General features: G+C 39.8%; 1 protein-coding gene across 1 annotated transcript in view; it reads right to left on the reverse strand.

Annotated features, from left to right (window-relative positions):
- The window catches only part of RASEF (RAS and EF-hand domain containing), a 34436-nt gene extending 17931 nt beyond the window's left edge, over positions 1-16505 (reverse strand). Inside the window, exons 1-4 of the mRNA XM_032849880.1 lie at positions 16401-16505; positions 14000-14115; positions 10028-10112; positions 8699-8787 (exon numbers count right to left, since the gene is read on the reverse strand). Of these exons, the coding sequence (XP_032705771.1) occupies positions 8699-8787; positions 10028-10112; positions 14000-14115; positions 16401-16505 (395 nt within the window). The remainder of the gene's footprint in view (positions 1-8698; positions 8788-10027; positions 10113-13999; positions 14116-16400) is intronic.
- Positions 16506-18279: the final 1774 nt, after the last annotated feature.

Raw genomic sequence — 18279 nt, forward strand, 5'->3', positions numbered from 1 at the left:
TGAAGGCAGAGGCTTTAACCCATTGAGCCACCCAGGCATCCCGGGAGTCATGTTTCTAATCAACATGGTAAAAATGACAGGCAATTAGAAAGGTGTGGTACCAGAATATGACACAGGGAGTTTTCTGCCACTAGGTGTTGACACATAGTCTAGTAAGACGCTTGTAGAAGAAGTTTCACAGGGAGGTCTCCCAGATAAAAGCAGGAACCCCTGGCTTCTATGGATGTTTCCATTTGTGAAACTCTCTAACATCTTATAAGTAAGGGAGAAATTAACATCCAACAAAAGAATCAAAAGAAACCGCATTATTTCCCTATTTACTTTTGCTTTTCCATTTGATTTTCCCAAAAACCTGTTTATACTGAAATAATGGGGCACATGCATGGCTCAGTCAGTTAAGTGTCAGACTCTTGATTTTGGCACAGTGATCTCATGGTCATTGAGATTGAGCCCCACATTGGGCTCTGTGCTCAGGGTGGAGGTTGCTCTGTGCTCAGGGTGGAGGTCTCTCTCTGCTCCTCCCCCCATCATGAGGAAGAGGAGGAGGAGGAGGAGGAGGAGGAGGAGGAGGAGGAGGAGGAGAAGAAGGAGGAGGAGGAGGAGGAGGAGGAGGAGGAGGAGGAGGAGGATGGGGGAGGAAGAGGAGGAACAACAAAAACAGGAAGGAAGGAAGGAAGGAAGGAGAGGGAAGGGGAGAGGAGATGAGAGGAGAGGAAAGAAAAAAGAAAAGAAAAGAAGAGAAGAGAAAAGAAAAGAAAAGAAAGAAAAGAAAAGAAAAGAAAAGAAAAGAAAAGAAAAGAAAAGAAAAGAAAAGAAAAGAAAAGAAAAGAAGAACAAGGGCCACAGCCTGTTTAGTCTCCATTACACTGGAGCACCATCTTGGGTCACTTGGCAAACACTGTCTCATCAGAGTGAGGAAATGGGCAGAGTATATAGTCCACAGAGATAAAAACAGTAAGAGACGAATATGTTCAGAAAACAGAGGGTGATCTCAATATAAATAAGTATAAGTGACATAAGTCTGAGAAGTCAAAAATATTTTGGTGCCAGGGTGCCTGGGTAGCGCAGTCGGCGAAGTGTCGGACTCTTGGTTTCGGCTCACGTCATGATCTCAGTGTTGTGAGATGGAGTCCCATGTTGCTTGAAGCTCTCTCTCCCTCTTCCCCTCCCGCTCATGTGCTCTCTCCCCAAAATAAATAAATAAATCTTTAAAAAAACTATTTTAGTACCATTAGCAAATGCTTAAAATTAACTAAAAAAGTAAGAACCACCAAACTCTCCCTAAATATGTTACTTAATTACAAAGTTTTTATCCTGGGGGCACATATTCAGACCATAGCTCTAGTTAACAACATTTTTTTGTTGTTTCATCATTTATGAAATTACCCTTCTAAAACTTTTAGCCACACTATAAGGAACCTAAGAAAACCATTCTCATTATAATATAGTACAAACTCCTTCAACTCCATATCATTATTAATCAGACCTTTTTAAAAAAACATTCAGATTTTTGATAAGAGGGAAAGAAGTGAAATACAGAATTGAGAAATCACTTCCATGAGTATCTAGACTCTAAATTTAATATATAGGTACACATCAGATTTTCTCAAAGTGAACATATATATACCCTTTAAAAAAGTAAACTATTCTTACCTGCCCAAAAAATATTTTCATAAGTAGTATGTACTATTGGGGCCGATTCCACGTTAAAACCTGTTAAACCCCTAGGGCCTGCCTGGGCCTGCTTAGCCATAGTGACTCCATGTTGCCTAGGTAGCCATTTTGTTGTTTAATAAATGCCTCAGCAGTTACTGATACCAGTTCTGGGTAATGTTGCTAAAACACATACCTAAAACAAGGCCATTTTGTTGTTTAATAAATGCCTCAGCAGTTACTAGTATTGGTTCCAGGTAACCGTTACTAAAACACACAGGTAGGAAACATCCAGTCAGCCAAAGCCACATATGTAGATGTCTGCGTTTGTGCCCTATAAAACTAGCCTGTAAGACCAAGGGGTGGTCACTCTCTTCGGAGAGCCCTGGCCGGTCAGTCTGCCCCTGGCTGGTCAGTCTAACTTCTAATGCTTGGCGTAGAATAAGGCTTTGCATTACTTTCACTTTGTCTCAGTCTTGTTCCTTTGATAACGGACCCAACAGTACAAATATAGAACAAGCTATATTTTTGTTACAAATCTTAGAAAAACACAAAACTAAAACAAGTATATAAGTTAAAATCCAGTAAGGTCACAAAAGCAATAAAATTAAATTTAAAACATGCTTTTAAGTTTTTATATTAGCATCAAAAACTTCTGATATTAAACTTCTGATATTAAAATAATGACCTTCCAAAAGGACATCAGTCCAGACCCTGGTGGCCCGCTGGTTATTATTCAGGGTGATGAGAACAAGAGTGCTCTACTTCTGTCCCTCTGAGCCACTGGGGTGTGATGACTTTGTCCCTCAGAACCTACTCTTGAGGAGTTCTTAATCCAGTACCAATGAGCCTTTTTCATAGTGTGTAATCTTTTCCAAAATGAACCATGGTAAAATTTCTGAAAAAATTTTCAGTAATGTATCTTTTCCCCTATGTGCTTAGAATCGGTCTTAAATATCAGTCCAGAAAAATCACGCTGCACCCACACAGGTTTTTTTTTTCCGATTTTATTTATTTATTTGACAGACAGAGATTACAAGTAGGCAGAGAGGCAGGCAGAGAGAGAGGAGGAAGCAGCCTCCCTGCTGAGCATAGAGCCCGATGTGGGACTCGATCCCAGGACTCTGAGATCATGACCTGAGCCGAAGGCAGAGGCTTTAACCCACTGAGCCACCCAGGTGCCCCTCCCCACAGTTTTTTAAAAGTAATGTCTTTTTCTCAATAACAGAGCAACTGAGCTGCCTACATGTCTACAAACCATCAACATTTTTTATGTCACAAATCAATGACAATAAAAACATCTGATACCTGTATAGCATTTTCCTAAAAGTGATCACCAATAAGCCCTGGTAATAAACCTTCCTGACCATTTTGCTATTGCCAGGGTAGTTAAGAACATTATTCTTTATTTTTTTGTTGATTTCAAGTTTTTATTTAAATTCTGGCTAGTTAACATATATGGTAAAATTGGTTTCAGGAGTAGAATTTAGTGATTCATGACTTACATGTAATACCCATTGCTATTTACAGCAAGTGCCCTCCTTAACACCCATCATCCATTTAGCTCATCCCCCACTGTTTTCCCTCCAACAACCCTCAGTTTTCTCTCTATAGTTAAGAGTCTTTTATGATTTGCTTTTCTCTCTCTTTTGATTGTTTTTCTTCTCCTATGTTCTTCTGTTTTGTTTCTTAAATTCCACATATGAGTGAAATCATACAGTATTTGTCTTTCTGAGTTATTTTGCTTAGCACAATACACTCTAGTTCCATCACCATTGCAGCAAATGACAAGATTCCATTCCTTCTGATGACCAATATTTCATTGTATATATATATATATATATATACAATATATATATACAATATATATATATATATATAAATATATATATATATTTATACCACCTCTTCTTTTTCCATTCATCAGTTGACAGACATTTGGGCTCTTTCTATAATTTGGCTATTATTGATAATGCTGCTATAAACATTAGGGAGCATGTACCCCTACCCCTTCAAATCAGTATTTTTATATCCTTTGGGTAAATATCTAGTAGTGTAATTGATGGGTCACAGGGTAATTCTGTTGTGACTTTTTAAGGAAACTCCATACTGTTTTCCACAGGGGCTGTACCAGTTTGCATTCCCAGCAACAGTGTAAGACGGTTCCTCTTTCTCCACATCCTCACCAACATTTGTTTCCTGTGTTGTTAGTTTCAGCCATTCTGACAGGTGTGAGGTGGTATCTCATCATGGTTTTGATTTGTAATTCCCTGATAATAAATGATCTTGAGCAACTTTTCATGTGTCTGTTAGCCATTTTGTATGTCTTCTTTGGAAAAATGTCTATTCACGACTTCTGCCCATTTCTTAACTGGATTATTTATTTTTGGGTGTTGAGTTTGATTAAGTTCCTTATAGATTTTGGATACTAATCCCTTATCAGATATGTCATTTGCAAATATCTTCTCCCATTATGTCAGTTGCCTTTTAGTTGTGTTGACTGTTTGCTTTGCTGTATAGAAGCTTTTTATCTTGATGAAGTTCCAATAGTTCATTTTTGCTTTTCTTTCTCTTGTCTCCGAAGATGTGTCTGGTTAGAAGCTGCTATGGCTAAGGTTTAAAAGGTTTCTGCCTGTGTTCTCCTCTAGGATTTTGATGGTTTCCTATCTCACATTCAGGTCTTTCATCCATTTTGAGTCTATTTTTGTGTGTGGTGTCAGGAAATGGTCCAGTTTCATTCTTCACCATGTGGCTGTTCAGTTTTCCCAACACCATTGGTTGAAGAGACTTTTTTCCAGTGGACATTCTTTCCTGCTTTGTCAAAGATTAGTTGACCACATAGTTGTGGGTCTGTTTCTGGATTTTCTATTCTTCTCCGTTGATCTATGGGTCTGCTTTTGTGCCGGTACCATACTATCTTGATGATGAAAACTTTGTAATAGAGCTTGAAGTCCAGAATTGCGATGCCTTCAGCTTTGGTTTTCTTCTTCTCCTTCTCCTTCTTCTTCTTTTTTTTAAAGATTTTGTTTATTTATTTGAGAGAGAGTACACAAAAGTGAGAAAGATCATGTGAGCATGGTGGGGGAGGGGCAAAGGGAGGGGGGCATGTGGTCTCTCCACTGAGTAGGAAGCCCAAACCAGGGCTCAATCCCAGGATCCTGGGATCATAACCTGAGCTGAGGCAGACAGTTAACTGACTGAGCCACCCAGGCACCCCTTTGCTTTTCTTTTTCAAGACTTTTGACTATTTGAGGTGTTTTCTCTTTGCATACAAATTTTAGGGCTGTTTGTTCTAGTTCTGTGAAAAATGCTGGTGGTATTTTGATAGGGATTGTACTGAATGTGTAGATGGCTTTGGGTAGCATAGATATTTTAACAATATTTGTTCTTCCAATCCATGAGCATGGAATGTTTTTCCATTTCTTTGTGCCTTCCTCAATATATTTTCTGTGTTCTATAGTGTTCAGAGTACAGATCTTTTACCACTTTGATTAGGTTTATTTTCATAAGTGTTCTATAGTGTTCAGAGTACAGATCTATTACCTCTTTGGTTAGGTTTATTCATAGGTATCTTACGGTTTCGGTACAATTGTAAATGAGATCTATCCCTTGACTTCTCTTTCTGCTGCTTCATTATTGGTGTATAGAAATGCAACAGATTTCTGTACATTGATTTTATATCCTTTGACTTTGCTGAATTCATGTTACTGGTTCTAGTAATTTTTTTGGTTAAAGTATCATGTCATCTGTGAATGTGAATGTTTACTTCTTACTTGTTGATTTGGGTGCCTTTTCTTTTTGTTGTCTGACTCCTGAGGCCAGGATTTCCAGTACTATGTTAAATAACAACTGTGAGAGCAGGCATCCCTGTCTTATACCTGACCATAGAGGGAAAGCTCTCAGTTTTTCCCCTTTGAAGATGATATCAGCTGTGGGTCTTTCATGTATGACCTTTATGATGTTGAGGTATGTTCCATCTATCCCTACTTTGTTGAGGGTTTTTATCAAGAATGTATGCTGTATTTTATTAAATGCTTTTTTGGCATCTATTGAAGGGATCCTATAATTCTTATCCTTACTTTTATCAACTGATTGATTTGTGAATATTGAACCATCTCTGCAGTCCAGGAATAAATCCCACTTGATCATGGTGAAAATCTGTTTTACTGTGCTGTTGGATTCAATTTGCTAATATGTTGTTGAGAATTTTTGCATCTGCGTTCATCAGGGATATTGATTGGCCTGTAATTCCTCTCTTTGGGGGGGGGTCTTTGTCTGGTTTGGGGATCAAGGTAATACTGGTCTTGTAGAATTAGTTTGGAGTTTTTCTTCAATTTCTATTTTATGGAACAGTTTGAGAAGAATAGGTATTAACTGTTCTTTAAACTTCTGGCAAAACCCTTTCCCTGGGAAGCCATCTGGCCCTGGGCTTTTGTTTGTTGGGAGGTTTTTAATTACTGGTTCAATTTCTTTCCTGGTTATGGGTCTGTTCAAATTTTCTATTTCTTCCTGTTCCAGTTTTGGTAGTTTGTATGTTTCTAGGAATTTATCCATTTCTTCGAGATTGCCCAATTTGTTGGCATGTGATATATAATACACAATATTGTCTTATAATTATTTCTATTTCTGTGGTATTAGTTGTGATCTCTCCTCTTTCTTTCATGATTTAATTTATCCTTTATCCTTTTCTTTTGATAAGTCTGGATAGGAGTTTATCAATTTTATTAATTCTTTCAAAGAACTAGCTATTAGTTTCATTGATCTGTTCTATTGTTTTTTGTTTGTTTCATATTGTTTATTTCTGCTCTAATCTTTATTATTTCCCCTTTTCTTCTGGCTTTAGGCTTTATTTACTGTTCATTTTCTAGCTCCTTTAGGAGTAAGATTGGATTGAGTATTTGGAACTTTTCTCGCTTCTTGAGGTAGGCCTGTATTGCTATTTACTTCCCTCTCATAACTGCTTTTGCTTTATCTCAAAGGTTTTTTACTACCATGTTTTAATTTTCAGTTGCTTCCATGCATTTTTAAATTTCTTCTTTAATTTCCTGATCTTCGTGATCTTTCCAAGTTTTTTCTTGTGGTTGACTTCAAGTTGATATAGCATGGTGGTCTGAAAATATGAATGGTATGATCTCAATCCTTTTGTACTTGTTGAGGCCTGATTTGTGACCCAGTATGTGATCTATTCTGGAGAATGTTCCATCGGCATTTGAAAAGAATATATATTATCCTGCTTTATGATAAATTGTTCTGAGTATATCTGTTAAGTACATCTGGTCCAGTGTGTCATTCAAAACCACTGGTTCCATGTTGATTTTCTGCTTAGATGATCTGCCCAATGCTGCATGAGGATTGTTTTAGCATCCCCTACTGTTACTGTATTATTATCAATGAGTTTCTTTATTTTGTTATTAATTGGTTCATATATTTGGGTGCTCCCAAGTTGGGGGCATAAATATTTACAATTGTTGGATCTTCTTGTTGGATAGACTCCTTAATTATGATAGAGTGCCCTTCTTCATCACTTGTTATAGTCTTTGGTTTAATATTTATCATATCTGATATAAGTATGGCTACTCCAGCTTTCTTTTGATGTCCATTAGCATGATAGATCATTCTCCATTCCCTCATTTTCACTCTGGAGGGGACTTTAGGTCTAAAATGTGTTCCTTGGAAGGAGCATATTGATGGGTCTTGTTTTTTTATCTCTTCTGATACTCTATATCTTTTGACTGGAGCATTTCATTCATTTATATTCAGAGTTATTATTGATAGATAAGAATTTAATGCCATTGTATTCCTGTAAATTTGCTGCCTCTGAAGATTCTCTCTTCCTTTCTAGTCTTTGTTACTTTTGGTCTTTCTGTCCCACAGAGAGGGTCCCCTTTAGTATTTTTTATAGGGCTGATTTTGTGTTCAGGAAATCCTTTGGTTTTTGTTTGTCTGGGAAACTTTTTATCTCTCCTTCTACTTTGAATGCTAGTCTTGCTGGATAAAGTATTCTTGGCTGCATATTTTTCCCAGCATGTTGAATATATCATGCCACTCTCCACTGGCCTGCCAGGTTTCTATGGAAAGATCTCCAGAACCATGCCTCTGCACCTCCTACCTACTACAATGTTTTCTCCCTCTAGTTCTGCATTTTGTTCTCTCAGTATTCAGATCTATTCTTGAGTATTTGGAAGATCTGATATTTATCTAGCTGTGTTTGAGGGACAAGGCAAGCATAGGGTCCCCCTAATGCTCTGCCATCTTAATTCTCAACACATTTTTATTTTTAGAACAGAAGATCTCAAATGCAAAGGGAATGAATATGAATTGGAAAGTTGCATTGGAAATGGAGAGCTAGAAGCCCATAGCTTATGCCTTAACTTCTACTTTCAAGGTCTGATATCCCCCAAATTTAACTTTTTAACTAATAACAATGGACATATGTATTTATACACACAAGTACACACATGTAATCTTTCAGTCCTTGTCGCCAGATCTCAGGTTACATAGGACCAATATATCGCTTCATTTGATTCAAAATAGAGCTAAATTCTCACTTCTGTTAAATCTCTCTGACTCTTTCAATACAACAGTTCACAAACATCTGCTAGTCATGTTTCTGTTTGTTTTGAAAGTTTCGTTGAACACAGCTTACATAATATTATGCTGAGCTATTAAACATTTGCAGATCATGCCAAGAGTCTCAACATCCTATCCCACGTATATGGCAACATCCAACACTATAGTTCTGCTTGTTTCCCTCTAAGAGTTTTCAGAGTTCACTTCTCAGGAACAAGATGTAGTGAGAGAACGAGGTCAGGGGAAGCATACATAAAATCAAGTCATAACAATGTCTTAAGGAAATCACTTTGCCCTCTCTGAAACATTTCTACTTTGAATCTTTACAGGTTTCAGAAATTTTAAATAAGATAGCAGAAAATAGAAATTAGTGCCCAAAGTAGATTCTACTGTTTTAACTCCCCTCTAAGGAAGTTTACTTTCCTTTTCACTCTAATCCAGAAATCAAATGAAAAGTAAGTAGGTATTACCATACCTGTCATAGCCCAGAGGATGAGGAAAATGACCATTAAATTTGGGACTCCTCCTAGAAATTATATTCCCTGGTGATATATTACTTATGTGCTGAAATACATAAAATATATAAGCAACATTTTGTTATTCCATAAACACATAATACATATACACACATATATATAACACACTAATTAACTTCTAATGTAATTAAAAGTTTGGTACTGAGTGAAATAAGTCAAGCAGAGAGAGTCAATTATCATATGGTTTCACTTATTTGTGGAACACAAAAAATAGCATGGAGGACATGGGGAGTTAGGAGAAGGGAGTTGGGGGAAATTGGAAGGGGAGGTGAACAATGAGAGACTGTGGACTCTGAAAAACAATCTGAAGGGTTTGAAGAGGTGGGGGGGTGGGAGGTTGGGGGAACCAGGTGGTGGGTATTAGAGAGGGCACGGATTGCATGGAGCACTGGGTGTGGTACAAAAACAATGAATACTGTTATGTTGAAAATAAATTTTAAAAAATGATTAAAAAAAAAAAAGTTTGGTACCCTACATGAGTAAATGTGAGCACAAACATCAAGATAACTCCTGTAGTACTCTCTTGCATTGTGTCTTAGATCCAAATCCCAATGCATGAGCCATAAAGGGCATCCTGGTTGCCTGCATTGTCTAGGACTCTGAATACCAATGTCTTTGGATTTATCTCTTCTCAAACCATAATTTGGCTCAGTGACTGAGCTAAAGGCTAAGGCCTAAAGCTAAGGCAAAGGAACCCTAAATTTGAAGCTGACGCCCAAAAGTGGGAGAAGAGGATTTCTGACACATGTAGTCAGGAAAATTTCCTCAAAATTCCAAGACGGGCATAGCTTGTTTCTGTAGCGGGGTTTTAAATCCAAGGCCCCCACTCTGATCATCTCACAACCTAAAGAATACTCAGTGTGTATAAACACACTCCTCAGCCAGAAGCACCTTCTCCCTCCTCTGAAATGGGAAGTATTTTCATCCTATTTCGATAAAATTTCCCATTTTTTCTTCTATCATTGCTATCTGTGCACATCTGAACTCCCTACTACACTATAAACTATAAACCCTTCCAGGACCCAGGTCACACCTTGCACATCTTTCTCTGGTTTCCCTGAACAGCTAACAGACAGTTGGTGAACATCCAGGCATTTATCTCGGCAGAAGGGTAGCATATTCTTTAATTTGGGAAAACATTGCCTCCTCTATTTAAATGGAATAGTTTCGCCTTTTTGTAAGTTCCCCCTTTAAGAAAAGACATGATCTTCATCAAAACACTCTACTATAAGAAAGAAGAGAATGTATTATAAAATTCTACTACATACCCAAGATCTGTTGAACTTGCTGTAACTGTTTTCAAGGGCGCTCCTAAGGCCCTCATTACTGTCATGTAACTTCCGGTTAGCTGTTCTACACAGCAAATAAACAAACAAACAGATAAGGGGGGTTGGGGTAAAAACCACCTTCTTCACAGGCTGCGAAGTTCAGAACACTGAGTTACTTACCACCTCTTGCAACTTTCTACCACTCCTCTTCAAACCTCATAAACTGAGATCATAATTCACTACTAGAACTACAACTTAATTGATGGATTACCTCAGGAATTAGCTATGCTGTTGGAAGCCACTGTTCCCTCAGGTAGCTTCGCAGTGTAAATAGGTTTCTTGAAGGTCTCTGTTTCCTAAATGCCTGGACTCAAGTGGCCCCACATGCCACTCTCTGTCCCTGTGCATGTGTCCCAGCCAGGCGTAGTTGCAATGTGTTATGTCACACTTCTTTCTCCCGGCTACTCCCACGTCTTCCATGTGGCCTGATGCTGCCCACCAGGCACTGTCAGGTACCAATGAAATGTTCTGATGTTGACTCTGGGTTCAAATCCCATGCAGGCATATACCTTCCACATCATTGATGGGAGTCATCTGACCTGTCAGAGCAGCGGCAACCTCTTTTAAAAACTGAGGACAATAACAGAGCCTCTGCCTGAGAGTGGCCAATCTGTCTCTACTGAAGGCTGATCCATCCTTCAGATCTCAGCTCAGTTGCTGCATCCACGAGAACACTTCCTGGACCTTCCTGGTTAGGAGGAAACTCTATGCTCCCAATAGGCACACCCCTCCCCCCATCCCAGTTCTTTGGCATCTTAATGTTTATTTCTATAATAAGACATCAGTTTCCATCTTATTCCCCTAGATGAGCCCCATAAAGAGACAGAGAGACTTTTTTCTTTTCTTTTTACGTGCCATTCTATGCTCAGTTCCTGGCATACCTGACCCATAAAAGGTGTTGAATAAAGTCTGCTGGACGAATGAATAAATGAATGAGCAGAATCACTGTAACATGTCAACTCTGTAACTGCCACAGGTGAGACTTAACAATCATTCAAAATGGGGAAAACAAACTTGCCAAGTCTGGTCCTCCTTCATCTGGGGAGACAAACCAGAACTTACATGGGTAGAAGAGAACGATGAGGTAGTGGAGTGGGGGTCTTGTGGGGAAGGCCCTCAGAGGATGGAATTACGGTAACGTGGGTGTGAAGTTGATAAGCAGGTGTAATATTTCCAGTAGGGTTAAAAAAAAAAAACTAAGAAAAATAGCCATCTAACCAAGAACAGTATGTTGGGCAAGAATGATCGTGGGTGTCCAGTGCTCTGACATGAGCGAACAGGAGATTCCTGACAACCTCCCGGTGTGCTGAGCTGCAGAGACAGCTGCTGAGGTCTGAGTCCTGAGTCCTTATGGAGGTGTCACAACATCTCACCTGACGGGTGAGAATTATACTCTAGTCCCTGGATCTGAATAGTTTATTTAGGATTAAAAGCAGGGGAAGGCCAAGTGCTGAATGCACCACAGCGAGAAGAAACCCACATGGACCTGCAAACCCAGTCTTGAGAATATGACCACTCGTGTGACATGGGGCACACGTCTCATTCACAAAACATTAGGAAAATGTAAATGTAATGAGCGTTTTATATGGGAACTTACTGGAGTATTTCAATTTGCCTCTCAAGACTATTTCGATCTTCTGTGTACTCTCAGATTATTTCCAGATCCCTGTAAAACCATATTTTATGTTTGAACCAGAATTAGGTATGCAGTCCTGCCTTACACCTATCCTCCAGACCCCCCTCACCTTTCTCAAAGATCTGTGTCCTTGGCCATGGTTTTCTATCGTTCAGTCCCTCTATGTGGTCAGCAGCCCCACACTCCTGCATATCCCCCCCTCTGCTTCCTGTGCGAGGTCTTGTTTTCCCTCCCAAAGCCAGCTCCATTCCTCACAGGACCATGACCCTTCACCTTCTGCTAAACCCCCTCTCCCCAGGCACTCATTTCCAGGCCCTTCAACCCAGCCTGCTCTCTCTACTTTGACCCTCCCCTGCTCTTTCTCTGCTTTAACACAATCCCAGCCCAGCTATTTTTCTCCTTCCTTGTGATTCCTTCTCCTTTCCCTGCCTGGCTTTCCCCTCCTCACCGTAAACTAAAGAGAAGTCCACAGGACCAGGCTCTCTCCGTCTGTCATAAAACCATGCTCAGCGATTCCTGTTGCTTTATTACAAAGCTCTGGCCTCCTCTTAGTAATATCCCCTAAGAACTTCAGTTACTCACCACCAGCCCCTATGGCCCCAGCCTCATTTCTAAGCAGACAAACCTCATCACTCGCTTTCAAAGACTCTCAGGCTCTCAACTGTCATCCACAATAACCTGTCCACTCAGTCTCTTGATGATAAAGCGAAAAGGTTCCTGGGGTGCCTGGGTGGCTCAGTCATTAAGCGTCTGCCTTCGGCTCAGGTCATGATCCCAGGATCCTGGAATCGAGACCCACATCGGGCTCGCTGCTCTGCTGGGAAGCCTGCTTCTCCCTTTTCGACTCCCCCTGCTTGTGTTCTCTCTCTCACTGTCTCTCTCTATAGAATAAATAAATAAAATCTTTTAAAAAATAAAATTTTTTTAAAAAGCTCCCAATTGACAATAGGAATTCAAGCTCCTTAGCCAAAAATGCTGGGCCCTTGCATTATAGCCTTAAACTGGCTTTTAAATTTTTAGACATTTTTTAACTTTTACTCTTCCATTTGAAATACCTTTTCCTACCCAGATGTCTGAGCACTGTTCCCCAAGCCAGTCTTACCTGTCCCTGTGTTCTGGCCTCTGCCTTGCTTACTGCTCACTTAGAGCAACTCTGAGACTCTTAAGAGTCTCTGAAATGGAGAGACTAAAAGTCTGTATCTCATGGGACATTCTATAGATTGCAAGAGTATAATGCTAGGAAGGTCCTATGCACAGTGCCTGCCAGATGGCAGGGCCGCCTGCATAACCTCACTGACATTGCCCCTGACCTCCCCAATCCCGATCAGCATAGGCCAGCTCCTCCCAAGCTGACCTCAAGCGTCTCCTCTCTAATAAATCTCTTCACCTCTTCTGAATAAAAAGGACATTTTATCTACCATCACATGGCAATGGACCCAACCAGCAACACTGCTGAGATTGTTTCTGACACTGCTGAGCAACTAGGAAGCTCCGTAACCTTTCAGCTTCGTGGCTTTCTCAAAGAACCTGAACTTCTCATACAGCAGAGACCGCATCTTTGCTTTTCTTTTTTTCATATATTCCACACTCATTACTCCTTCTATAAGTCAGGAACCTGTATACAATAAGTACTTAAATGTTTCACTGCTGACCATTACAGGACCTTAATTGTGATTCAAGTTTGCAAACAAATAAAACAAAAAGCATGACATTTTCCCCAAGTGTACAAGTTTATATAGACACATGTACACACATGTATGTATTTTGGGTGTATATATCTCCATATATGCATTTGTATGCAAATCTGTGAATGCAAATACCCACGTAAGTATCCATATATATGGACATATATGGGTATATGGATATATATGGATACTTACATAGGAATTTGCATATATATATACACATATATGTATGTAAATGCATACATACATATACATGTGTGTATGTACCTCTGTGTGTGTGCACTTCAATTAGCACTGACCGCCAACATTTTAGGTAAACTCTTCTGCTCCCAGTAATTCAAACATCTATTAAGCCCTGCACTCTCCAAAGCAGTCAATAATTATACTAATTAATCTTGTTGTTAAAAAAATTTTAAATGCAAAAACCACCAGGCAATAGGACAGTGAAAGTGAAATCTTTGGAAAGCAAAGAACATACCAGCAAGGTCAATAAATAACCCTTTATGATTACGAAGCTGACTTCATTCACATGGATGGCCATCTAGACAAACAACCCGCTCAAATGAAAGAATAAAATGCCAAGTTTCATACCTTTCTGAATTCAGAGTCTGATCGGCATAATCACTTTTCAAAGCATCTAATTCGCTCTGGAGGAAGGCTATGTTTGTCTGTGCTTCTAAAAGGTCTTTCTTAACTTTATGATTTTCCTGAAGGAAAGGAACAGCACAAGCATTAGATTTCGGGCATCTTCCACCCGGGAGAGTCAAGAGTAATGGAACCTCACACCCCACCCCACACCTCCACAGTCCTTCAAACCTTGGGTGTTCGAAGAACTAGTTACCAATTCAAGATGATTTCAAAATATCATAAGGTAGTAAAGTCTCAAAAAGCTAAATCTTTGAAATTGTTCTTTTTTTTAACATCTGACATTTGGTGCCAAAAAACTCCAGTCAAGACGGGATTGTGATGTACGTTAACATGTTACTGGCAAATTAACTCAGTAAACATGTAAACATCTGTTTTACTCAATGAGAGCTATGAATCTACTGACAAATATGCTGTGGAATTAACAGTATTTATCACCAGGCAGACTGGCTGATTTTTACAATAAATCTCATCACCTAACATTTGTGATTTTTGCACTTAAAAATAGTGGTTTTTTTTTTAAATCTATGTTTTTCTTAAAAAAGAAAAAAAACACTGGAGGCTTCCAGTACAGAATGATGGACTGAACACTCTTCTTTCCCTTTGAAGACCCCATTCCCGTGAAATACCAAATAACATGAAATAAACCAATACAGGTTACAAGAATGCAAGAGGGGGCCCCCAACAGTCAAGTGAATTAAATAGATTTCTGGAAGATGGAAACTGGATGGAAATGTGCTGACAGAAGAGAGGAAAGCAGGAGCGCAGTAGGTCTGGAAGAGGCATGGGAAAGGTTGTACTACAGAGCAAAGGAGGAGGCAATTAGCTAGGCAGTACCCCTCCACACCCCCCAACAGGTGGAAATGGAGCTTAAAAACATAGATTAAATTTGTGTATTAAGGCATGCAGCCTGCAGCTCCCAGGCCATCCTCTCTTACACTAGCAAAGAATAGCAGGTAGTCAGAATCAATTCCCAAGGCAGTAAGACAGGGCTTGTCTTTTTAAAAAGAACTGAAGTGGGTGCCTGGGTGGCACAGTCAGTTAAGCAACCAACTCATGGTTTGGGCTCAAGTCCTGATTTCAGGGTCATGAGATAGAGCCCCGCCTCAGGTTCGGTGCTCAGCGTGGAGTCCGTTTCAGATTCTCTGCCTCTCCTTCTGCCCCCACTTGCTCTCTCTCTCTTTCAAACAAATAAATAAAATCTTTTAAAAAAAAAGAACTGAATGACCCCTATACAGTGTCCTAAGGCTTCTTATCTATACCCCACTCATTCCGGTCATAAGGGGTCCCCCATTCCAACAGCCAGCTTCACATACACAGCTCCTAGGAAGACACCCTCTCAGGGAGGAGGTCCCGAGGTAAACAGACGTATTTACCTAGCTACACAGAAATCCTACACCAGCTACTTAAAATGTTCAGAAATTCCAGGATGATGTATGTGTAGTGAGTTTAAAATACAATCAGTCCAATAAGAACTGAAATTTTGGAGACTCCAAAATTAACATTTTTAAGGAGAAAAAACAAATTCCACGCAATGGGAAGAATAAATAAGAAGTTGGAAGGCATGAATGGATGATATTTTGAAGATGCCAGAGTTTCTTTTTACAAGAAACCAAAAACTCAACCAGGAAATGCAAGAAAAATTAGCAACTCTACAAGAAAGTCATGATCCAAATACAGAGCTAACTAAGATAGGGCAAAATTTGGAACCGATGGCACATTGCAACTTGACCATGAAGCTAGGGGCCTTCTTTTCTGAGTGGTATGGGGATAATGAATGGAGAGAAAGAATGCACTTGCAGCAAGCTGGCTCACTTCTGGGCTCCGCAATGAGAATATTTAGAGTCCTAACAAAGGAAATGTTCGCTAGTGGCTTTCAACTTTTCGAGAGTCCACCTAAAAACAAAATAAAGACAACTTAATGATGATGATAAAAACAGATGCAAAGGCTGTCAATTTGGCAACAGAAAGACCAAAGGCAGGGTCATCAAGGTGGGAAAGGGACAGAAAGAGGAACACTGGAGGAAGAAAAGGGCAATTATCCCCTCATCCCACAAAGCTGGGGATACAGAGCAGAGCTGAAGTTGCAGGAATGCGGGGTTAACTACGCGAAGTGCAAGGGCCATGCCACCATTGCTGTGAATAAGAAATAAATAAAAGCATTCACCACAGGTGGGGAATCATTGAGGATATTAGCCTGAATAACATGTTTGTTCAAAGGTACATCAAAGGCTTTCTCTCGCTGCAGTATTAATTTCTCTCCATCCCCGGAACACCGATAAACAGCACGATCATGTCTAGTCGTCGAAGAGGAAATGTATTTCTGGGAAAGAAAGGTGATTCTTACCATTGATAAATCATAAATTTGCTTTGTTAAGGCAGCCACATCTTCTTTTTGACTTAGGTGTTTTGACTGTTCTTCTAGCTGAAAGAACAAATAAACGCTGTTCATGTACAAACTCACTTTGGATTGATTCAGTTAAGTTTATTAGTATCCTTGAATATATAGCCAAATTCTATAGGAATTCTAAAAGTCTTCAATTTTCAACATGATAACAACTTTGTAAATAATTAAGCTACATATAATCCATGAGGATTTGAATACTTGGTTTCAATAATTTAAGCATTTAAAAACTGAGGGTTGCTGGGGGGAGGGTGGTCAGGAGAGGGCGGTGGGGTTATGGACATTGGGGAGGAGTGTGCTATGGTGAGTGCTGTGAAGTGTGTAAACCTGGCGATTCACGGACCTGTACCCCTGGGGATAAAAATATATTATATGTTTATAAAAAATAAAAAATATTTTTAAAAAAGTGAAAAAAAAGGGGTTTTTTTTTTTGCTTACTGAATTTCCTTTGAAACAACTGAACAGTCCTTTTGGGAAGCCATTCAACTACTAAGCGACCTAACTTCACCTTTTCAGTTACGTTACATATGAGTCTGGACCTTTATATTCTCCTAGAAATTTATCCAAGTACAACACTTTCTACCCTGTATTATAATTACTTACGAATGCCTTACCTCTCCTACCAGAGTCCAAGATTTTTAACAGCAGTGTTAGCGTCAGATTCACTTCTTTTCTTCACAGTGATTCCAGTAAGTGCTTATTAGAATAACTGAAATCAGTAACATTTAAGTGTGATAGGAAGCTAGTGACATATGCGCCCAGACTCTATGGAAACATACCTGAGCTGCTTTCTGGGTGACTTGTCAGTATCACCAGACTAAACCAGCTCAGGAGTATCTCTAACATGGACAATTAAAATGTCTCCCCTACAAAGAGCCGACAGTCCCTGGAAACGGTGGGAATCCGTGGGTTTCCATTAACTGAGTAGTTACGCAGTGACCAAAATGAACGCTAAATTTCATCACACTAAGTCAAAGCCTAAGTAATCTGATGCTGGACTTTCTTCATCTTACCAGATGTTTCTATTAAAAGTTTTCACACGAGACCATGACTCTGCCACCTGGCCAGCTCTGAGAAGAGCCCTTGATTTTTTCAGATACATGCCAATTTCAGAGAAGAAAAATGCAGGGGGAAAACTAGGTTCCTGGGGCATCTGGGTGGCCCAGTGGGTTAAAGCCTCTGCCTTCAGCTCAGGTCATGATCCCCAGGGTCCTTGGATCGAGCCCCGCATTGGGCTCTCTTCTCAGCGGGGAGCCTGCTTCCCTCCCTCTCTCTCTACCTGCCTCTCTGCCTACTTGTGATCTCTCTCAAATAAGTAAATAAAAATCCTAAAAACAAAACAAAACAAAAACTAGGTTCCTCAGAATCCATGGCTTAGGGTAACGGCAGTCATAATCAATTTGTAATCTTTTCCGTAGTTTAAGCCTTTAACGTTCCCTCACGTAAATCCCCATCTGCTCTCTTATAAAAAAGCCTCCGCAGCAGGCGGGAAGTCTGGTACAAGTGAGAAAGCGCAAACTGCGTAGCGAGACCACTCCACGGCTTATTGGCTCTGTGACTCGAGGACTCCGTGTCCTCAGTGGTGAAAGCAGCATATTCACCTCTCCTCAGAGAAAGCTTGAGAATTAAATTTAAAAACTGTGAAAAAGAGCTTATTAAACTACAAAGCCAGTAATGTCCCAGCTATTATGGTGAGGCGGGACAGTCAATTATTAATCCCATTTTACAAATGAGAAATGAAATGATAAGATAACGAAGTCAATTGTCCCAGGTGTAACTGGCAGAAAGTGGCAGAGCCACGATGAGGACTCTGGTCCCATCA

The sequence above is a fragment of the Lontra canadensis genome, unplaced genomic scaffold (assembly GCF_010015895.1).
Source record: "Lontra canadensis isolate GAN:19392208 unplaced genomic scaffold, GSC_riverotter_1.0 scaffold256, whole genome shotgun sequence".
NCBI lineage: Eukaryota > Metazoa > Chordata > Mammalia > Carnivora > Mustelidae > Lontra > Lontra canadensis.